The sequence below is a fragment of the Symphodus melops genome (assembly GCF_947650265.1).
Source record: "Symphodus melops genome assembly, chromosome: 21".
NCBI lineage: Eukaryota > Metazoa > Chordata > Actinopteri > Labriformes > Labridae > Symphodus > Symphodus melops.
The window spans coordinates 12,838,955-12,862,864 of record NC_136711.1 but is presented as its reverse complement, the minus strand read 5'-3'; the positions used below and the strand labels follow the sequence as shown (position 1 = coordinate 12,862,864).

The following is a 23,910-nucleotide window of genomic DNA, read 5'->3' as shown; positions in this document are numbered from 1 at the left end:
AACCCAACGCACAAAATTGAATTAAAACGGTATCCATTGTTTAATTTCACCTTCCCTTCAAACTCATTTTGTTATCATCAGAGTGTTATTGACTTTTCCTGTGTCAGGTAATAGCCTTGTCAGATCATCATTCATACTTTAAAGTGTGAAAGTAAACTAGAGCTCGAAGACAGAGTTGGCCCACGTCTGACTCTCCACCTGTTGTATGTTTTGAACTGTTTTACTTAAATAACTCAAAAGGATCTTTCTGCTGGCTTCAGTCATTTTTTTTTGTTTGCTAAAGTCTTCATGGGGCTTTTGTTTTCAGCCGTTAAACACTGCTGTGTTGTTTCATTTAACCTTTTTTTTCTGTTTTGAAAATCCTGTTTTAACACGGTTAATTACAAACAGACACTAACAAGAATCTGCGCACTCGCTCTTTTATCATGTTTTCATTTCATTGCTCTCTCTGTACAAACTCAACACCTGCTGGGATTTACTCTGAGGTATAGAAGCGGCTCGCAGCTTATGTCTGATGGTGATCCAGTGAAGCCCATCGTTCAGACCGCGTTGGCATTTTTCATGCGACTGACACTGAAATGAGTGTCTTACAATAGAGCAATGAACTGAGAAAAATCATGTACGGTCTTCTGAATGTGACCTCCATTCTGCTCCAGTTTTTCTGGAGAGACAGCAGGGAGAGATTTGTTCTCTCAAATGGAAATGCCTCTCTCATAGACACATCTATGTAAAACCATGGGGAAAATCTGAGCAGGAAATACTGACCCTTCTCTTCTGTTTTCTAACTGCTGTGTTTCCAACCACTCCAGCTGCTTTTTTTTAATGCATACGTTTAGTTTTTTAAATGCAGAGCAGAGGATTACCAAAAAAAACAAAAACAACAACAACAAAAAACATTGTAAAATGTTTATGATGGCAAACTTTTCACGCGGGGAGCTTGTATATTGAACATGCACATGAACCACATCATTACTGACAGAGTTCAAACAGCTGCAGGCCTCGGTGTCAGAGCTGCCTCATCGTCTAATCGAGAGTTCAAACGAGTCTCCCTCATGGGCAGCTTGTGTCACTCCCTCGGGTTCAGGAGCCTCTTGTTTCTCCACACCAGGGCTCTGAGTGATTTAGCACCTGCCATGTTTGAACTGGTTTAATGAACCCTACAGCGTGTACTCTGGTTGTGTTTGGGTTGTTGAAAAATGAATATAGACATAAATATGATTGAAATAGAACAATACTACAGGCAGGAAGATGGTCAGCATTTTGTCCTTGATTTTTTGTTTGTATAATAACCAACATCCTTCAGTCTATTAAAAATGAGAAAGTAAAGAATTAATTCCAAGATTTCCAAGGTGGAATTCACACTCGAAGGCTTAAAAAATGTTCAATTTTACCCACGCATCTCCCCCAAAAAGAGCCCTGAGCACTTCCCAATGTTAAAGCTGATTAACAAGATGCTTTGGTAAAAACAGCATGACTCATTATTGGATTCAATAACAGCTTTCCTGCTAAAAATATGGCAGCCAAGCAGATCTTGTGTTAAACCTCATAAACAAATAGGAAGGAAGATTCCTACGCACAAATTCACAGTGATGACAGGTTTTATATAATGTCTCTGTGTTTCCTGTTTAGCTAAAGAGATCAAAGAGGAGAAGGACGAACCGAGTCAATGAAGGTGAAGTTAATATAATTCAGTCTGTTCGGCCTCATAATAGTCTTTCTCTTCCTGCCACTGAACTGGCATTCCCTTAGCTTTCACTTATTTAGCCTCATGGTGTGATTGCTCAAATGAAAGAGATTTGAATAGGCTGCCTCTCACTGTGCGCCTTCTCAAAACAGGAGCAGGCCAAAGCAGTTTCCACTTCCTGCTCTCCGCACTGAGATCCTGGAACAACGTGGATTCATTTCAGTTCCTTTCAAGGGAATTTAAACTGTTTGATGACAGTTTGAGCCATATATATTTAATACAGTGTCATTTAAATATACAAATACTGCCCACACAAAAGTACAAAAGTAGAGGTACAGGGCAAGTAACCTCATGTCTGAGAAGAGGGTTTTCTGCCACTCTGCCACTAATGTTTCTTTTCCCAACAATTTTGCTTATTAAAGTTTGGACGAAAAACACAGAATTAGATATTCACCCCTTTCAAATACACTGACAGTAATTCAAAATGTTGACGTCATTTTTGAAGCTTCTATCAGCTACTTGTGGATCATGGCGCCCCCTGTGGACAAAGTGATCCTATCATTGGATGTTATCTTGTAATGTTAGTCGTGTTTTCTTGAAAAAAAGAACGTCAAAGAAATGATGTAAGAAACTTCAAAAAACATCAACTTGTGGTCTTCAAAATGCCAAAAAATCATAGAGAGACGATACCTTTCATTCTTATCTCGATGCAAAACCTCCACGAATGGATTATTTTCAAATTGCAGTATGGCCACTGGCTGTCAGCACTACTGAACACAAACCCCTGCGATACCGCTTCTGTAACATCCTCATTTAGCTGTATGTGCATGTCACTGTCTCCTTCCAGAGATGCTTCTACCTGCAAGCTTCTTAATGTCATCAGTCGGTCTGACAGTTTTTAAATGTGCGTCATGTTGTAGAGTTCGGGTAAGGGAGAGGACACATTAATGCCTGAGCTTGTTAAGATTTTCATCTTCCGTTTTCACACGTGTACGTTTACGTTGCTTTGTTGGAGGAAAATTGCCGCAGAGGATAAACAAAGCATCTGGTGTGCAGTTAACGGCACAGATTCTGTGATATATGTATACACTGACATTAACCTATGGCTATTTTAGGCAGGTGTAGAGCATATCATCTTGTATATACACCTCTGGCAAAAAGGAAAAAAATCTGATTTACATAATTTGAGTGTGAAAAGATTTCCATGCTTCTTTGATTTATTTTTTCAAAGTCTCGCTGTTCAAACACACTCTCTTTATCTAACCTGAAAATTGACGTTGGTCACAGAGCTGATAAGATCTCTACATATCTATCCACTGCACGTTGACTTGTTTCAAGTCTTTTCTCGACGGCTTTGTCCTCCCTTCTCCTGTGTACCAACATACAGTAAGGTACATTATATCGCAAACTGGTCCATGGAGGTGGTATGCCTACAGGCTCAAACATTCACGCTGAAGGTGTGTGAAATAGGACATTTATCAGCTGGAGTTTGGTGCTGCTTGGCCTCGTTTCATCGAGGAGAGGCTGCTGAGCAAAATAAACCATTTTTAAAGTATCACTTCATCGAACATCGACGGCTAATCCGCCCGATCTCAAGGAGCGTTTGCTGGAGAAGGAGATGCAGAAACCAAAAGAAATGTGGAGGTTTGGGATGCCTCCCTTTTATTTAAAGGGATACTTCAGGTCAAAATGAGGGCTGGATTCATGACCATTCAACACTACTACCATGTTTCTAATGATGCACAGCTTCATGCAAATGGGTGAAGTATCCCTTTAATCTGGCAAATATGGTGCCAAGCCCCCTCAGGGACTGATAAAGCAAACACTTGTTTTCCAGGGTTCTTTCAGCTAGTGTCATCGACTGTACAGTTGATAAGGCAAATAAGGCATCCGCACATCAGGTGTGTGTGTGTGTGTGTGTGTGTGTTTGTGTTTGTGTTTGTGTGTGTGTGTGTGTGTGTGTGTGTGTGTGTGTGTGTGTGTGTGTGTGTGTGTGTGTGTGTGTGTGTGTGTGTGTGTGTGTGTGTGTGTGTGTGTGTGTGTGTGTGTGTGTGTGTGTGTGTGTGTGTGTGTGTGAACATGAGTCATTATCCTGCTTGATAGGCAAAGTCCCATGAACTGAAGAGTCAGTGAATACATTTAGACTCTTGAGCAAAACACAATGAATGCTGAATTCATCTTGCATCACAGCTTTCATTTTTTTTCTAAATGTTTGCATTTTTCACAAGACAAAAGGATGATTGAAGAAGACTTTAAAACGTTTTGAATGCAATTCAGTTCAAAATTGTTTAAAATGCATTTTTGAAGGTAAATTGAGAGCCAAAAAAAAAATTGGTAAATCACTTCCCCTTTCTCATTTTCATCTCCCTGTCCCTCCTCATTACCTTTGACAAGTCAGTGATTTTCATAAATAGCCCGACATGTCAATCATACACACCATAGAAAGTCCATACATGGACACAGATATGCACAGCCCACTTTTAATGGGTCCAGCAGCTTCATGAAAGCATTTCGTGTGCAGCAGACAAACACCGCTCTGCTTGGGGCCGCTTTCTTCGCACTTTCATTTGAATTGCAGCGACTGAAATCAAGTGTAAAAGTGTCAGCATGTGTCAGTGTTGTGCCTCCATGCCACTCTTATTCAAGCGGACAAGCCAGCATGGAGCACACTGGGCAGACCCAACCTGTGTGTGTGTGTGTGGGCATGTGTGTGTGGCTTGTTGTGTGTTAATAACACTCCTAAATGACATTTCAGGCCTGCGTTTCAGGGTAGAGACTGAAAATAACTGGGTTTATTTGAGGTTAATATAGTGACTGTGGAATGAATGGTAATGCACTTAATTCCAAGAGAGGTGCTGGCCAGCGAGATGACAGATAAATAAGAGGGGAAATGTGTAGAACCACCTGAATGTGTTGAAACGTGCTAAAGCGAGCTGAAGCATCTCTTGATAGCGGGATGTGTTTCTTGCTCACTGTCTTCAAAAATCACTCTCTTACTCTTTGAAAGAACTTTTGTCACGCTAGAGATGTGTGGACAAGCTTTTCTTTTCCCAACAAGTCCGCTTGTTTTAAGTGAAACGAATTGACGTACGACAAATGACTGCAGAGATTTGAATGTGCACAAGTCAAACAGGAAGGTCGAAGAGATGTGCAGTGCAGTGTTAAGTTTCCAAACACACCACACTGAAGCTTTATGCAGCACAAGAGCAGAGCAAAACTAATAAATCGAATAATACTCTGGCTCACCTGGGCTGAAATTAATTCACTGCTTTTTAATTATGATAGAGATTATATCAATCACACTGAAGTGGCGGTGAAGAGAATAATGACTTTGTGCTGCATGAGTGACTCAGGTTGGTTGATTGAAACCGTTGCACAGTCAACCTATTGGAAATGTAAACACGAGTGGAGAAAAACATGGATTCTAATCAAGTAGGATATTTTGCAATCAATCATAACAACCTCCAGACTGCAGAATGGATTACAATAATTCACCATAATCACACAGCAGCTATTTTCCACTGACGACATGGTCAGGGTGGGAAGCTGAAATGCTCTTGTATTATTTAACCGGCATGTCCCAGCTTGTAACGTGTAATAATTTTGTATGTGAACAAATCTTAAGCTTATCACAGCAAATAAATTGATCAGCAACTCAAATACAATAAGAATCTATACAGGTAAATCTGAACTTTGAGTTGCAACATCAGCTATTAGCTAAGCTAGAGAAGAGCTAACGTAACTGTGCAACAAGAAGTTAGCTTAGACCTATAACCGCTCACTTGGTTTGTTAGTGTTATAAACTAAACAGAAAATATTACATTCTCTGTAGTGTTATAACATCAACAGAAAATGTTAAATCCTCTCTAATGTTAGGTTAGCAAGAAAGTATTGATGCTAACATTACTAGCTTGTGTCTGAAGGAAGCAAGACGATTCTAAAATCTGTGTTTCTGTTTGGAATCTAATTTAATCTAAATCCTGTCTCGATACATGCCATTGATTGGATTTTCAGTTTGGGATCAATTGTGAAACTAAAACGTACATTTATTTTCAGACAGTCTGCATTTATACAACCTACAGACTGAAACACAGCAGTTTAAAAACAGCAGCCGTTGTGTCATGTCACAGGAAATTAGAGTATGGTGAAAACTTAACTCTGTATATTCGACGTGGATTAAAAAGCTTCTGATTGTTGTATTTTGTGCCCGTACATGAGGATAACTCATCACAACTCAGCAAAGCAGCATATCATAGGCTGGAGAATAAAACCAGATTGATAAATGGTTGCTATTAATGTAATGACAGGAGGGAAATTATAGTTGAATATCCTTTAGAGAGCATGCAGGTGTGAACCCTGAAAAGAAAATGGTGCTTGGAAGAAGAAGATGAGAGTTGGGATGTTCAGACTCGGTCCTCTGCCAGCTCTCTCTCTCTCTCTCTCTCTCTCTGTTCTCTCTCTCTCTCTGTTCTCTCTCTCTCTCTGTTCTCTCTCTCTCTCTCTCTCTCTCCCTCCCCCCCCCCCCTCTCTCTCTCTCACTCACGCTCTGGCTTGCTCATACACACTCATCCACACACTTGTCCCCTCAGACTCTCAGCTCTCTCTTAGTCCTCCGCTGCTCTTTCAGTCCGCCTCGCCCCCCTTCTCTCTCTCTCTCTCTCTCTCTCTCTCTCTCTCTCTCTCTCTCTCTCAGTCTCATAAAAGGGCAGCGCGATCAGCCGTGCATGGAGCTTTTGATTTGAATCGCACGAGTGTCGTTCTTGAGCTGCGGCAGTTTTGGATCACAGCCACAAATATGTGTCATTAAGCGAGAAGGGAGAAGAGATAGAAGGGTTTTCTTCCAGGATGCACTTTCGTCAAGATTTTTCTGAACTTCTCTGATGGACATTACAAGTGAGGAGAGATCTAAATTGAACCGAGAAAAAATCAGAAACTAGAGGGATCATAAACACTTAAAGATGCTGTTTGGTAAGTGCTTGTTTACTAATGAAGTTTAAAAAGTTTGACTCGTCTTACAGTATAGGGTTTGTGTGCCTTACTTCATGTGAGTTCTTCCTTTTGAATATGCGGTCTAACAATGACTTTACATCCTTGCTCAAGGGCAGCCTCACTCTCCTGCCCAGCATCTGCTCTCCCCCATGTCCAAATTGAGTCTCCGGCCTGTTTGTTTTCCTAATTGACCCTTTTGATGATGCCAAGTGTGGAGTGAGTTCAGACCGATACGGCCGTGTCGCTCCCAGATGTGTCAAGTCATTTTAAAGCCACACAAGAACAGCGCTGATATCACTGTGCAGATTGCTGGCAATTATGTCTCTCCCTCCCCGGGGAAATATGCCCAGATTAGCTCATATAATTGGAGGCTGTTAAAGATAAAGGCAGTGTGGGGAATTTGAATCTTTTGTGGTGGGCTTCCACCTAAGAGAAGAAAATGCTGATTGCATTTCGAGCTATTTTAAAATAAAGAACTGCATTTGTTTTTTGCTTTTTTCAGTTAAACTCTGATTCAACCAGCATACATTAGGCCCATACAGGCATTTTGCCTAGTGTTTTAAGTTTTTAATATAGATAAATGGTTGTAAATGTAACCATTGGTTGACATGGGTATTTGTAAAGCTGGATGACAAGTCAGTTAATAGATGAGTCAAAGAACAAAGATTGATTTGTGATTCTTTATAATGTTAATAAACTATTTTAATAACTTGTCAAGCAAAACCAAGGAAGCCGTTTCTTATGTAAAGATGTGATCTGGTTTTAATAATTATTCATTAAAGTATTTTTTCTTTGTTAATCCCACGAGGGGAAATTTGGTTTTACACTCTGACCATGAACACACACACAGGCCGAAATACACGCACATGCAAACAAACGGCATCCTATGGACATGCCTTAATGGAGAGGTCTCACTCAGAGCGAGGGAGCTGCCTACAGTGAGCGCTCCAGAACAGTTTAGGGGTTTGGTGCCTTGCTTAAGGGCACCCCGCTAGTGCTCAGTGGACTGGCATTTCCAAACTTGGTCCATGCGGGGACTTGAACCGGCACCCCCCCCGCATCATACTGTATTTGCATCTGTGACTGTTAATCATACTCAATATGTTGTGTTTTATATTTTTTTATAAACTTAGCCAAGATGTCTGAAAGTATCAGGAAGTAGATTATGTCATAAAGATGAGAGGGGAAATGTCACTTCTCATCTTTTCATAGATTAACATAAACAGCAGGGTTTAAATTATGTGTGTGCATTCTGTGATGTGCTTCAGCAGCTTATGGACATATACACACAGTGGCGTGTGTGCCTGGACAGAAATCCTAAGAAGCATGCGTGCGTGCGTGTGGGGCAGCGCTGGATGCTTTCCTCTTTAAATGGCAGATTAGGGAGATCAAAGAGAAACAGTTGGATAGGAGATAACTGTAGAGTTTTTGCCTGGTGGCTGTGCTGCAGCTGTCCCCACCCATCCACCCCTCCACCCCCCATCAAGAGAACTGTTTTGAAACTGCAGTGACAGCCTGTGTATGTAACTTTAATTCTCTGCTCGGAATGATTTGAGAGATACGTTAACTTGCTTTGATGCTTCTTTTCCTATATAAAAAAAAGTGTTACATTAAATGATAGTTGGAAGAGAAGAATCCCTGGGATGCCTAAAAGATGTGCTGTTTTTCTATGTGCTGTTCTTTGCTCAACACTTTGGATTAATCCCCTTAAGGTACTCTCTCTATAGTAGTATAAGCTCTATTTCCATTTGTCGCACCACACGGCGTCAGTGATGCAAATTGCAGTCATTGCAATGTGGTGACTGGTTTTGGTAATTATGTATTCAGAGATGTAACACAACTGCAACACTTGTTAAACTGAACTAGAATTCAATATCCCGTCAGTAATGCAGAAAAATCTGCACTGACATAAAACAAAACCAAGTAAGAAAAAAAAAACACTTCACTGAAAGCAGAAAACCTTTAGTAAATGTGGCTGACACCAGCGTAAATAAACACAATATATTTAAAATGACAGGTTTTTAATTATGAAAACACAAACAAAGTCTCATTTACGACGAATGAAACCCTTAACAAACCCATCACCATTATGACTTTTCATAATCATCCTCATAATTAAATCCACAGCTTTGGGGGCACGTCTCCTTTAGTTTTGATCTGAGTCATTAGCCCTCTGTTCCTCCACCTACGCCTTTTTCGTTTGCTCCCAACTGCCACCTCACAAATGGGAAATGTTTACGTATATACATTTTTAAAAAATGCAGGAAATTGGTTGCAATTAGTTCCCATTCTGACATGTGACACATGCTGACTTGTGTTATTTTATCAAACCTCTTTATTGGCTTTTAAAGTTGTTGAAACTGAACTCTACACTCGACTAAAATCCCACTTGTGCTGGTCAAAGGCCTTCAGTGCATTGTAATGCAATCTACCACCTACAAATCATTTACTCTTCATCAGCGGTTTAAACAACACTGTAAAGCTTTGAATTACAACGAATAATAGCATTTGGACCAGCTGTAAATAAGCCGCAGATAAAAATGACCCAGTGGTCGCTTGCTATTCTGAAGTGTATTTGTGTTCTGGCTGGTCATTTTTTAAGATTTTTTCAGAATCTTACTTGTTGTTTTGGCAGCTAAACAAAACCATCTTTCTTCATTAACTTTTCTGAGTTGGTTTAATTTATTTATTACACACAAGTCACACATTTAAAAAAAAAAAGATTAGGACACTCGTCACTCGTCAGTATAGATATATTCAGACTGCCGTTTTAAGCAATTAGCAATATTTACACCTGACATTTCCTCATCAGACTGAATGTGGCGGAGGAGTAATGGGGGACAGAGTGATCCCCCTCTTTGTATTGCTTCAGTTACAAACACAAGACCAGATCAATGCCGCAACACAGTTAATCTTTTCCTGTGCCAATGCAATATGTAAGTCACATGAATATTATGCCCTTAATAGTGTAAGGCATTAATCTGTGTTCTGTAGTGAGGGGTAGGAAGAGAAAGCAAAACCCTTGTTTACTTACTGCAGTTATTGAAAAGTTCAGGAGCAGACAGAAGTTCATGAGTCAGTTCAGATAGGACCATTAATTTGCCTGTTGGGGCTCATTTTCCTATCCAGCAGTGTTAATGACTTATTTTCTAATTGAACGGTAATGAGTATGAAGCAGTATGGTTTTAATTGCAAAACTGATGATGCAGAATATCTTACAGTACAAATTCAATTAGCTGTTGTACTTTGGCTCAATGCCTCCTTGTGTCACAGAGTTTATTTTCATGTGCCTTTGCCGTGTCTGAAACACTCATCAGCGTTGGCCGAAGTTTGAATCAGTGCTTGGAACTAATTTCAGAAATTGTATAGTATTCATATTGATAAGAAAAATCTGTTCATAGTTTTTATAAACAGAACCCTATGTTCATGGTGGTGTTGGGATCAGTGTAGCAAAAGTAGCATTGAAACTACTTTAGAAAAATGTGCCTTCCTTTTCTGGTATCTTATTGTTCACTGGGGAGTTCACAGGGTGCACAAGTCATAAAAACGAAGAGGTGGGCAGTTCATTCAAGTGATGCAGTGTGGGTCAAATTTTCACCTTCAGTTGTTTAGATGAGATTTAATTGCTAATTGCATCTTTGCATTGGTTGCAAGTTATCGTATCACAACAAAAGATTACTTCCGTGATTATATTTCTCCAAAATCACATCAAACTTCTGTACATGTAGAAGCTTGGGATGACTCACATCCTGAATCAAAATGAGGACTTTTTTTTTTTTTTTCAAATGCATTCTGGGAATGGAGCTGCTTGCCAAGACCAACTACATTAAGTCATCGGAATGGCTTCGACACATGCCATGGATTCCTAGTACATTCAGGACTTGCCAAGAGCTCATGTGTCCTCAAAGTATTTGGTAACCAGGGATTTGTTGCACGCCAGGCCATTGTCACCAGACTGTGAGAGGCTGATCTCATAATGTAACCTGTTTTATGCCTTCTATCTTTTAAGTGAATTCAGGGCTCATCACTTCTCCATTAATCACACCTGAATTATAAGCTATAAATGCTATATGTGTTGGTAAGAGGGTCCTTTTAAGTACTTAAGATATTGTCCAACACAGTGGGGAAGGGCTGGAACAGGGGAAATTGATGAAACCTTTTCTGCATTAGAGTTGACTCTTGGACCACAGACCTGATTCCCCTTTCGCCCTGACTCCTTGTACATGCCCACTTCAGTCCCACCCCTGCTGCTGAAAAATGTCCACTACTCCAGAGTTCAGTAAAAAGCCCTTTAATGCCTTGTGATTGATTTCCAACCAGGTTATAAGTAATCGATGTGTCTCAGCAGGCAGGCAGGCAGGCAGGCAGGCAGGCAGGCAGGTGTGTTATCAGGCAAACAACTGTACAGCCTCATAAACACACAGGGATGCAAATCAGACAACTGTGCCTTTTAATGATTTTTGCATAATCTTAGAGAACCTGTACAACTATTTACAGATCGCTGGAACCTTATTACATTTATATGAAACCTTTAAAGGAACAGCAGCAACCACTGATGTCAAACCTGAATCTCTATCAGCGTCCCAATCAATATCACAGCTACAGTTTTGAATTCCAAAAAGTTCTCTTGGAAAACGTCACAAATAGCTGTCAGCCTTTTTTTTTTCTCCCACTGTATGAGTGGTGATGTCATAGTTAAAAACATCAAAATCACAGTGAACTATTTTCTTGGCATAAAAACCTTGATTGGTTAAGTTCTGGCATGAGGCAGAACGTTGAGGTTACACCAAACCAATTTAGGGGATTTGGGTTTATCACTGACGGACTGCTGCAGTTCATTTACTGATTTACATCATTTGATGGCAGTGCATAGAAAGCCATTAACGTGTGTTCGGAAAGAAAGCAAAGCAACAGACAAATGACATTGTTGTATTACAGTGTTTGTGTGTTGCTGGAAGTTGACTTATCTCATTAACACCATTGTAAACTTTTCCTATGATATCACTTCAGTCATCTCTTTTTCCTCCAGTCTTTGTGTGATATGCAAACACTTTGACATATCAAATTATAGAATTATATAGCTCTGGTATGTGCACAATTATCCTACTCAAGTTTACCTCTTCAAACTCAAACATATCTTTCCATAAACCATACTACCACAGGCACATTTGCATCCACTGGCTTCTCTTCCATTGACTTTGTATGCAGAAAAACTGCAGCTATAAAACCACTTTGCATTCTGTCTCAGCACACAGTTTGCATTTTAAGTACATACTGTATATCGCTTAACAAACTCTGGCTATGAGAGGTTCCCTGTCCTTTGTAGCAATGTGCTGAAGAGCTAGCTTAATTGTTGGACAAGGCCGACCTTCCTGTATGTTGTACCTGTTGGTTAAATGACATGACTGTCTGCTGACTGGGGACATTTGCTTTTGTTCTCAAGAGCTGACTTAACCTAAGGTGACAAGAAACCATCAAGGTCAATTGTTACAGAAATTCTTAAACGGATCAGCAGCAGGTTTGCGCATGCTAAGTAAACGCTCTGTCAGCAAAAGTCTTTCATGTTTTAGTATTTGCTGAAATGCTGACTTGAATAAAAATACTGTGCCTTCACATTTGCCGTTGTGTCTTTTAAATTTAGCAGAAAATGCCAACCTGCAAAAATATGCTAATGCCAGGAGACATGACAACACCCCAAAATGTTGACAGCTGATGAAAGTGCTCTCTGTTAAGGTTCATGCAACAGACTGTCAAGATACAAGCATCCCTTTGTTAGGTAAAATGAGACATGTAAGATTTAAGTTGATGGATGGTTAATTCACTTCCACAAGCTTTGGACCTGCCTAGTTCTCCAGAGATCCATGCATTGCACTAATGTAATACATGCTAGCTTTTTATTGATGCATTTGGAAACTCCGCCGATTAGCCATGCTGTGGCTAGACTAGAAGTCTTTATTAATGCTTAATTGATTCAATAGGTTTCTCTTAAATGGGAATTAGCTATACACTTGATTGTAGCGAGCCATAAAATTAGCATCCTTAGCAGTTGATAAGCTAAGCAGATTCTTTTGAAATCAGAAAAGTAGCATTGGTCTATATTGGGGCAGACCCAGTCAGGTTTAGTAGATATATGACAGCGCTTTGTTGGTTTTACATTTTTAATGATAATTTGCGCAATGTAACTAACTAAACTGGCTAGCTGGCTAGCTAGTTAGCCATAGCTTCGCTTGAACAACTACTGTGGAGGAGTTCAGCAACATGTCACATGCCAAACCCGCCTGCATTGTTTCCAACAATTACATATCTTGCTAACTTTTCTGAACCTTAAAAGGCTCAACGCGCTCTTTCTGACCTCTGTTACAAAATTGCTGACGCCAGCTTGTCTCCTTTAATGTATCCTTAATAAACATCTTTCAGGGTGTACCACTCAGCGACGTGACAGGGATTCTCATCTCTGAAGCTCGCTAATGTACCATCCTTCAAACCCTCTCCACCAGGCAGACAGCCAGAGGAGCAGCGAGACAGAAAGCTGCTAATTATCAAGTTCATGGGGCGGATAAAGCTGCGACTGGCTTTAAATATCAATAAGTATGTGCTGCACATCTGCTGACTGCCTTTCAGCCGCTCTGATTGGACTGAGGCTTATCTCAATTCAAGCAGATGGTGGCAGTTTATTTTACAAGTGTGCTTGATACAGGAGTGCAGGACGCTTCGAGAGGACAGGTCGGTAGAAGAAATTAAACACAACACAATAAATGCTGCTTGATCTGAGCTTTGTTCATCATGCATTCCTGCACATATCCCTGCAGATCTTATGTGTGTGTGTGTGTTTGTTATTCTTGATGGCTGTGTGCAAAAACTCATCTGAGTCGTGTGAATTAAATTAGATTTGTGTTCACCTGTTTTCAACAGTCTGCGTTATCATTAACAAGTTATGTAAATGGAACAGCACAGTTATAGTCGCATAAATGGCCCTTCACAATCACTGGGACTTATCACCATTACTTTCCTTAAGTACCAGATAACTTCTAAGTGCAGGTATCAAGAAGAAGCCTTATTAAAACTCTTTGAATTCTCATCTATTTCATTTACCAGCTGAAATGTTTTGACAGAGCTGATAGGAGGACAGGAGAATATACTGTCTGATTACAAATATTATATATTGGGACTTCTTCTTCTTGTTTTTTTTTATTTGTCATGTACAGACGCTAACACGGCTGCCGCTTGTGTTCAGGGTATCCTGTGATTTTCCCTTTTTGACCTGAGGACACAAGGCCTTGATTTCACCTTGAACGCATCCAACAGAAGTTTTTTTTTTTTTTTTTTTTGCACCCTGTGGTGAAAGTGGGCCCTCGGTGCTGCTGTTGAAAAGTAGGACAGATTACCGCGGGGGAGCCTGATCTGGGCTCGATGCTGCCCCGCAGGTAGAACTTCTCTCGAAGCTGTGTGCTCTGCCAGCTGCAACTGTGTGAGCGGAAATAGACGGTGACAGCCAGGAGGAGACTTTGCCTATTGGCAGCCAGTAGTGGCCTAAATGTTCTGTGTCACAATAAAGATGATTTATTAAAAGACCACACAGAGCAAGATGGGGGGGATGCATTTTAACCCATCATGGAAATTAGGCTTTCACTCCACCGTTTTGTTTCCAGTGGAGGGAGCTAAGCAGAGCTGTCAACGATAGTTTTAATGGATGCTAATTCATCCTCCAGAGCTCATCATAAATGCCTGCCTTTCTGCCTGTTGTGTAAGCAATGAATGGCATCATCATTCCTGCAAAAGCATAGTGCACTAACCACTTCTGTTTTATGACTCAGAAGGCCGTGTGCGTCATGCTTTTATAGAGTGAAAAACATGCCATTCAATTTTCATCATTTCACAATGCCTTTCACAGGCTTAACGGCAAAAGCTGGAGACACTTTATGCCATTTCTGTTCCTCATTTAGTGCTACAATGGGCCTGTTAGATTAAACGGTTTGTTGTGACCTAGTGCTGTTCTACAAATGGAAAGATGACTGTTAGTTAAAGAAAGAGGGAGCAGGATTCTTCTGTTTTGAAGCCAAGATAAAGAGGTTGTTGTGACTTCAGTGAAGATGATATAAACACTGCTGAGTTTTTTTTTTCTCCATCTTAACTGAATCAGATTCAGTCCTCGTGGGGAGCTTTGTTAACGTCATGTTTCACGATGTTATTTGTGGTTATACATAATAAGTTATCATTAAAAGTAACATGATCATTCCACTCCACTAAAAACTGAACTATAATGTCCTGTAAATTTGAAGGTTTTTTGGGCAGTACTTGAGTACTTGAAATTCTCTCTGACTGTAAGCCCAGACTTAGATTTATGATATGCAGATTGCCTGATGTCAACACCAAATACTTAATGAACCCATCACAGGTTGTATGGTTTTTATTTGGTCTGATGGAAAGTAGGCTTTAAGTCAACCCGAGTCTGCACTAATCGTGCCTTGCAAAAGCTAGAAACCTTAAAAGAAGGTGTAATCACATTTTTTTTCAGTGGCATTACCGCCATCTGTTTACGCTCTGATCGTTCACACCAAACAGAAGAAGCCTCCACACCACCGTGTTGTTTCTAACTGAAGACAGAGAGCTAAACAGATGATTCTGAGAAATGAAAGGAGCAAACGCAGCTTTTCCCTCCAATGCTCAGATTCTCAATTTGCTGCTATGAAGCTCCACCCCCCCCCCCCCCCACACACACACACACACCACACCCCTTTCATGAAGAAGCCATTTTGTCCCCGTCTACTATTGCCGTGATGTTGAATCACCCAGAGACTAATCCAGGAAATAATAAAGATTAAGCTTTTCTTCCAGTTTTTGCAGGGTGCTTTAATTTCTGCAGCTCATCGTTTTCGATCCCTTCTCTAAAAGGAAGGTTAACTGCTATGACCTACACACTCCTTGCCGCCATGAGGATGCTGTCCTCCAGCATAGGGGGAAAAAATGAGAACAGATTATCCAGCTTAAAACTGCAGGAAAAGTCAAAAGGAAGAAGAAAAAAACTTCCTGCTGTATTATTAGCCCCTTTGCTAAATCCCCTGCTCGACCTATATCTTTAACATGCACATCTATATTTAGTCAAAAGAGCAAACATATGATGAACTACACTATACTATACAACTGAAGGACAAACTAAAGAAGCCCATTCATTATACATTACACAATAATGTTCTTTATCATTAACATGAAGAGTCAGTATTTTAGAAAAGGAAGAATGTGCGACTTTTTGATCCCATAGATTAAACAGCATTAAACCAAAACAAACTGCTATTCTGAAGCCTCCGCCTCTCTCCTCCAGCAGCACACCTCGGACACATTCTTCATCCTGTACGTTAATTATACTTGACCAAAATACTTGGTTACACAAGTCATATGAAAATACATGAGAGGCAGCTGGAGATGGTGTTTTTGATCTCCCGAGGGGTCTAACATCAGCTTTGATTGCTTATCATTTAAATGTCTCCATATGTAACAGTTAATTAATTAATCAAATATTGTAGGATTCTACTTTAAGTGTAATTAGAGCCAAACTAGTAAACAGGAAATACATCCTTACCAGCTCCCTCACCTGCTGTTTCATCGCATTTCCTCCTCATTCTTCATGTGAAACCACCACCTGGCTCCCTTCCCGACACGAACCACCAGAGTAGAGGTGTTCAGGGAGGAATAAGAGTTGCGTCAATGTTTCAATTGTTTTTTTTTTTTTTCTTAGAAATGTTTTAGGGATGTATCTTGGTTGATATTTGATGACATTTGTATCACCCCTGTTGACTAACATCAGCTCATCTGTGAATAGTGTGCCAAGCAGTGATGTCAGCAGAGGATTGTAGCTTGTACACTTTGCTGCAAAGAAATAAAAAAGAAAAAAAGAGAGTCACCTGCTCGACAAAATCTTGGGTTTTTTTTTGGTCAATCTTGATGATGATGTCGGCGAGTCTTATGGTCTCCAAAAGATATCCATGAGAGGTAGAAAAACACGCATCAGTGATATTTCAAGAGGCGGTACTGTAATCAGCAGTTGGCTAAATAGTTATTTTAAACATCTGTATTGGTATTGGCCTTGATTTTCACAATCATATCTCTGTCAAAGTAGTTTCTGTATAAGAGGTCTTTTTTAAGGGTTATGTAAAGTCTTTTTTTAAGACTATAGGCTCCAGTAATTGAGTCCATGAGTTTGAGTTCATGAAGTTCTGAAGGGATGAGGGACTATTTTTAAAAACTAATCAAGGCTGGCTGGTTAGCACATTCCCAGCCTGATTGAACGAAACACATTTAACCACAAGTTGTCTGTCTCTGTGACACTTTGTTGAACACGAACCAGCCGAGTGACTCGAAAGCACAGCGCCGTCAGACACGTGTCCCTCCTTTCGCCTCAAATCGCACAAAAATTCTCTCACACGACGGAACCTTTCCAGATTGCCCAGCTCACGCTGCACTTAATTAAACGTCTTGCCCTGCTGTGTTATGTGAATACATGTGCAAGAGATTAATGAGATCCATTTCAGATTTGTGTAGGAGAGGGAATCAATGTCCCCAAAAGTCAGAGTGACAGGCAGATTAAGCACATCAGCCATCAGCCGCGCAGAGTAAGGAAAAACAGTCTTTCATCAGCGCGTAGTCGTTTTCCTGTCTGTCTTTCACTTTGTCTCGTCTCTCTCTACCATGTCTTTTACTCTTGATTCAGTGTAACGCAATCAGACGCACTTCATTGAAGTCAGACGTGCGTAAACCACACTGGAGGAGAATTGAAATTGTAATCCATTACATACTAAATCAAATCAGCAAACAAATCTTTCATGTGTTCTCCAGGGAGGTCTGCGGTGCCCACGTTACACATGCAGGCTAAAATAAACATCATGATAATCAGCTTGAACCCCGGCTCTCTTTGCTTAAGCGACTGTAAGTCAATGTAAACAGATTATTCAATGCTAAAGTGATATGGCAACAAATACTGTGAGGCAAAATATAAATAGCTGAATGTCACAGCTTTGCCTCATCATTGGCTCGTTCTCCTTTTGTGAGTCTTGTAGTAAAGTTTTTTTCAAAAGGCTCGCCTTCTTGTTTCCTTGAAAAAAATCACAGCCTATTGAAAAACCAGTTTCCTGGTTTGTTTTCATCCTCTCTGTATTTTGACTGTGGTGTTTTTTGCTTCCTTTTCTGGTCACATACGAAGAGATAACTGCCAATTTCCTTTACAGCTTTATCTTTTTTTTGGGTGTGTTTTGTGTTCAGTTTTTCAGACTGTTTCAGACTCGATGTCTCTCTTGTCAGAGATTGTGTGGCAGGGTCTGCCTGGGGTTAATCCTTCACTTGAGTTCATTGTTTTTATTCGATTGGTGAGTTTGTTAAAACTGTGAAAGTAATTAAAGTGTTTTAGTTCATCTGTTTAATCACACAGATCAAAAAGTAACCAATCGAAGGACTCGGGTGGTTTCAGGATTGAAATGACAGCATGTAGGGGCTCCAGCATCAACTTTGGTACAGAAAATACCTGGACACGATAGATAGATAGATACTTTATCGATCCTGAGGGAAATTCAAATAGCGGATAAATTGATAAAAAAAATACAGAATATAAAAGTGAAGATTTCCTCTGGGTGAATTCTAACTTTGATTTTCCCTTGACTTAAGATGTTTGAGTGACGTGAGGAGAACTCTGGCTTTCTGAAGGCATAACCGTTGATGTGTGACTGTGCATTTAAATACACTTATTACTAAACGGCTTGGCACCTTTTCATAGTAGCCTCTGACGTCAGTGTGTGAATTCTGATTCACTGTGTGAAAGTGGTCAAAGATTTACAAAAATGTTCAACTCATGGACTTTATTCATGTATTCACCTTTAGTGCTAATTATGAAATATTAGGCATGTGTACCATCTACATGTGGTATGCCTAATAGATGCTAACTATTAGCTTGTTAGCATTTTCTTGGTGAGGATGTCAATAAAAACATTTATAAATCCTGTTACTTGCACTATTAGAAATGTCACTGTGATCTTATTATAACGTCTCTTACTGTCACACTTAGTTCCAGATGAAATGGGATGTCTTTGTTGTGGTTGGGAAATGTATTTGAAGGTGTAACTGATCTCATGATTTAAATAATGCAGTAAAAAACAAACATGAACAGATGGAATTGAGCAGGTTTGCATTTAGTTTTAAAGCATCTCGCAGAGGTGCGTAGCAGCTTTGTCTTGTGCCAAACTAAAACAAAAAGGATCTCTTTAGATGACATTGATTCAGATTTCTTTCTGCCATGTTCACTGGCAGTAAAAAATAAGCTCCAGGCACTTTTACTGCTTTAAGCAAATATGAAAAGAAAACATGCTGCTGCTGCTCTTTTAGTTGATGTAAACATCTGTTACCTGCATCTTTAATCCTTCCAACCATGTTTTATAACTCCTGAAATCCTATCCCGGTAAATTAAATGTTCCTTCAAAAGTATTCATTACATTTCTTTGAAGCATGCTTTGAATCTGAAAGGCTTGTTTTTCACCGTGTCCTCCCCTACGTCTCCCTCAGTTCGAGCTTTTAGAGACCTTTTTATTAAAAACATGCTAATGTTCCACTCCTGCCTCTTCCTCCAGAGAGAAAACCTGAAATAGAGAGAGGAAAGAGGCAGACAATTAGAAAGTAAAATAGCTTTCTTATCTGTGTTTTTCAGTGATGTAAAATAACCCGTCTTCAAATGTCAAAACTGCCTGTTGTCCTGCATCTCATTAAAGACTTTAGGTTCATCTATGTTATGACATGTTATTACATCTTTTTTCTCTCGGTAGGAATTGTTCTTTTTATATTCAAAGACATTAAATTATCTGAAAGTATACAACATTTATATCATGGTTTCCTAACAGAGCTTTTATAAATCCAAACTTAATGAATCATCCTGCATTCGTCATCTGGTGTATTTATACTCGTGACTTCTTCACTCAATTTCATGCAGTGCAGAAAGTTCCTAAGTCAACACTTCTTTCAGCTGTCGACATTTTCCATCAAACCTGCCCTCCACACATTTTCAGCCAAACTAAGTAAAACTCTGATTTTAAAAAGTAGAAGGAAAACACTTAGATCACATTGGATAAGAATAAAAATGCAGCACGAAAGCTTTTCCATCCCACTTATTTGTTATCCAATTCTTTTCCCCCCAAACATCAACAAGCAGTTCATCTTTTTAGGAAAGTGTCAGTTTCCTTTTCCTTCGAAGCACATCAGCCTTTCACCCAGCAATCATTTCTGATTTATTTAAACGGATGGATGTATTGGACTGCTTTAAAATCATTTCCTTATATGTGAATAAAATGATCACCAGTAAGGATAACTTTAAAACTTCTTTCCAATCATTTGATTCCTTTTTATACAGTATGTACACATTAATGCATGGAAATGGTGGAAGAGTGTATATGTAGTTTAGTTCATTATTAGTAATTATTATTACTATTACTACTACTATTATTATTATTTTTATTATTATTATTATTATTATTATTATGTTACTGGCACAATTGTAATATAAATAAACCTTAATTTGCAAAAATAAACATCATAGGATCTGCATTCTCTCATTAAAAAGACATACAGTATTTGTTTTGCTCCATGTAATAGATTTCTACAGAAATGCCATGACACTAAAAAGTAATTTTCACTTGTAGTTTATTTAAAAACACAACAAATCTTAAAGGTAAAAGCAACATTACCTTTGCACAGTTAAGATCCTATATGATTTCTGTTATTCACGCACAACCTTTTCAACGGTCAAACCTCAGGACTCTCGGGATAGAAAGGCATTCCAAACAGTCTGTAATCACCATGCTCCTGTAAGAAATTGTGCATTTGAATATAAATGCATTCTTTCCTCCGGCACGGAGCAAAAAGGTCAGCGTGGGTGCTGCTCCTTAAAACATGAACCGTCTGAGGGATTTACAAAAACAAAGCGAAAAGCATGATGAGATGAGGGTCGCGTGGACGAAGGTTAGAGAGCAAAACTGTAGTGGTAAAAAGGTTAATAAAGACTGAGACCTCAAAACCTCCCTGAAATCTTTTTCTCTGTTTATTGACAATTTGAAGAATCAGAGGAAGAACAAAACCACACTGGTGCTTCATTAAAAGGCCAGAGACGTTTGTCAAGATAAACTATGGACTTGTAAAGCCGGAAAAGGCCACACAAAGCCTCTCATCTTTTATCCACTGCTATAATTGAAATAGTTTAAGCTTTACTGAGTGCATCATTCACTGTGGGAAACATCTATTGATGCTAAACTTGGTCTTTATTCTTGGGTGTTTAATGAAGTGTGGCTTTGGCAGCTTCAAATGAAAAAAGATCTGTCTCAGTGTGTATCCATAGAGGTATTGAAAATAGAAAATCTCAAAGAACACTCTGATGTGATCCTCCCTGCTGCAGGTGCCCTCTCCCAGAACCAGGTCCACCCTCTCCTGGGCTCCCTGCCTCTGCCGGGCCGACCCCTCCAGCCGCAGACTCACACCCAGCTGGAGCATTTCCTACCACTCAGGGTGAACAGCTCCTCGCCCCTCAGCCTCTTCCCCAATTTCAACATGGTAAGAAGCTGTGTCACTTTTTGTTTTTCATATACACGCAAGGATTTATTGGGCAATATAGAGGATCCAGGATCACTAAACACTAGAACTGAGACTGTGCTCAACCTTAAACTTAATGTTCAACTTCAGGCTCGCAGGACCTGAGTGTGTTTGTTTCAGTCCAGCTAGATGTCATTTAATGGATCGTATGCTACATGTGGTGGCTTCAAGTCAAATCATTCCAAAGCAAAAAAAATGAGCAGACCAATCTACTATCTTTATAGCAGGGTTAAAACACATGCTGTACATTTAATGGTTGAACAATACATGCTGTAAGCTTCATGGTTGATGAAAAACGATCAGGTTTTGATTTTTCATTATAAAAGCCCAAAAGACAATAATGGGTCGCTAAAAGCCAGAGGAATATTCCTAAAAAAAACAAGCAGTTAAAACAAAATGTACTGATGTGTGTTTATCTATTATCTGTTAAATTAAGCTCTTCGTACAATCTGATAACATGTAATTAAAAAATGAGTTTGTTTTTTTTTTAACAAAAGGCCTCCATTATTTGCTCTGATTCAATATATTCAGCGATGAGAGAACACCAACACACGTTTACTTTATCGACAAAGACTGAATGAAAATGACATGTAGTTTTAATTGAACTACTGAAGAAGCCCATTGTTTGATTGCAAATATCAAGAATTGATCAGATGTTATTCATACGGTAAGTTTTCCCTTTTTTGACTAAAAACAATGTTATTTTTTTCTTCAAATATAGATCTCTCAAAAGGACTAGTATACTATGAAGCAACACCAACATCCTTATTTTACCTAAAATATGCTAATTGTATCCTTGTTTAGCAGAACAATCAGCAGGCTCTATATCAGGGTTGCTTTAGTAATTACAAATATTTGAGAGATCCCTGATGCAACATATCTCCCTCTAATACTAAGACCATCATTTTGGTCTGGCTCTGAACAAAGAAGCACCAGACTGTCATTGTCTACATTTAGCTTTAACCCTTAATGAGACAAGTCAGAGGAACGTGTTAAATGTGTCAGGCATGTGGGAGGCTGGAAGAGATTCCTGTCTGACACTTGGAGCTAAAAATAAGTGTCCACTCACACAGCTGCCCTGTAAAGTCTAAACAGAAGAAGTGATGAAAACAGAGGAGTTATTAATAATAATAGATTTAATTTGAAGCGCCTTTCAGGTCACTCAAGGACACTGTACACTACATAGAAATACACATTAATAAAGTGAACTTAAAAAAAAAAAAGAAATCAATCAATCAATCAACCAATCAAACAGGAAACAAAACAGAAGTGGCGAAGTTGAGGGCAGATTATAGTTAGATGGAGTGTGCAGTTCTGAACAGGTGGGTTTTGAGTCTGGATTTGAAGAGAGGGAGTCCAGATTACAGAGGTCAGGTGGGAGAGAGTTCCAGAGCTTTGGAGCAGAGTGACTGAAGGCCCTGCTCCCCATGGTGTTGAGGCGGGCCAAGGGCACAGTGAGGTGGATGGAGGAATTAAGTGACATTTGAGGTATTTTATTTTCTGGGAACTTAGAAAGCTTGAATGCTTTCTTCAAAATGTTAAAGAATACAAATCTAATTCCAAAAAAATATATATTTGTAATTACATGGTGTGTGAAATACCAGATTTCTGACTAAATTTCAACCACAAACCTCCCTTAATAATCTCCTCACTATCGTCATGGTCCTATTTTTTGAACATAGGATAAATCTGAAAATAATTTCTTACATTTTTATAGACTTAGACTTTCTTTATTGGCATTCAAATTTGAACTTTACAGTGCAGATAAGAACGAAATGTTGTTTGACAGGCTCGTTGTAGTGCGGGATAAAGAAAGCAGCATCAAGTATTTAAATAAGGAATGTAGTATTTACAAAGTAAGGTGCAGATATAAATGGATTATATAGATAACGCAAAAAACATGAAAATCTGTTTACAGCAATTTTTGGCTTTTTTTTATGGCATTTGTGTCAGCGCAGGATATACTTTCTATAATTTTTTATTTGGCACTCCGCTCTGAAACACAATTCTTTGTCCACATCACCCTGATCATATTCTTCTCCACGCTTTAGATGGACCCAGTTCAGAAGGCGGTGATCAACCACACCTTTGGCGTGGCTCCACCCAAGAAGAAACCCATCATCTCCTGTAACATCTGCCACCTGCGCTTCAACTCCACTGTAAGTCACAAACTTATTCATCATATTCTAGTCTTTGCTATCGATGGGAAAAAATAGGTTTAGGTTTCTAACTTTCCTCTTACTTTGAGCTCTTTTTTTGCTTAGTGGTAAACTTGATAGAGCCCTTCAGAAGGCTTCAGGAAAGTGGGGAAAAACACCCTGTTCTGTTTTCTGCCGAGTGTGGTCATTAGTTAAATCCCCTCCTCTAAGGAAACACTTTATATAAATTAAAGGAGGTGAAAAATAAATATGATTCACTCTGAAACACACTTCAAGTTTGCTGAACGAAGCTTTTTCTAACAATGTTAAACTTAAAAATTAACCATGGCATGCAATGCAAAATATCCACATCTGATAGGTTATGCATCCTGGAGCAGGCCTTTTTTCAGTCCACACTGTATTTGTCTTCAGCTTCCTTTTTATACTAACTAATATGTTTTCAAAAGGAGACCAGTCAGCTGGTTC

At 39.4% G+C, this 23,910-nt stretch overlaps 1 protein-coding gene across 1 annotated transcript in view; it reads left to right on the top strand.

Moving 5' to 3' along the window:
- Positions 1 to 23,910, top strand: part of LOC306817219 (zinc finger protein 385D-like) — a 65,338-nt gene that overhangs the window by 31,651 nt on the left and 9,777 nt on the right. Inside the window, exons 3-4 of the mRNA XM_079333921.1 lie at positions 21,093 to 21,247; positions 23,338 to 23,445. Coding sequence (XP_079190047.1) covers positions 21,093 to 21,247; positions 23,338 to 23,445 — 263 coding nt within the window. The remainder of the gene's footprint in view (positions 1 to 21,092; positions 21,248 to 23,337; positions 23,446 to 23,910) is intronic.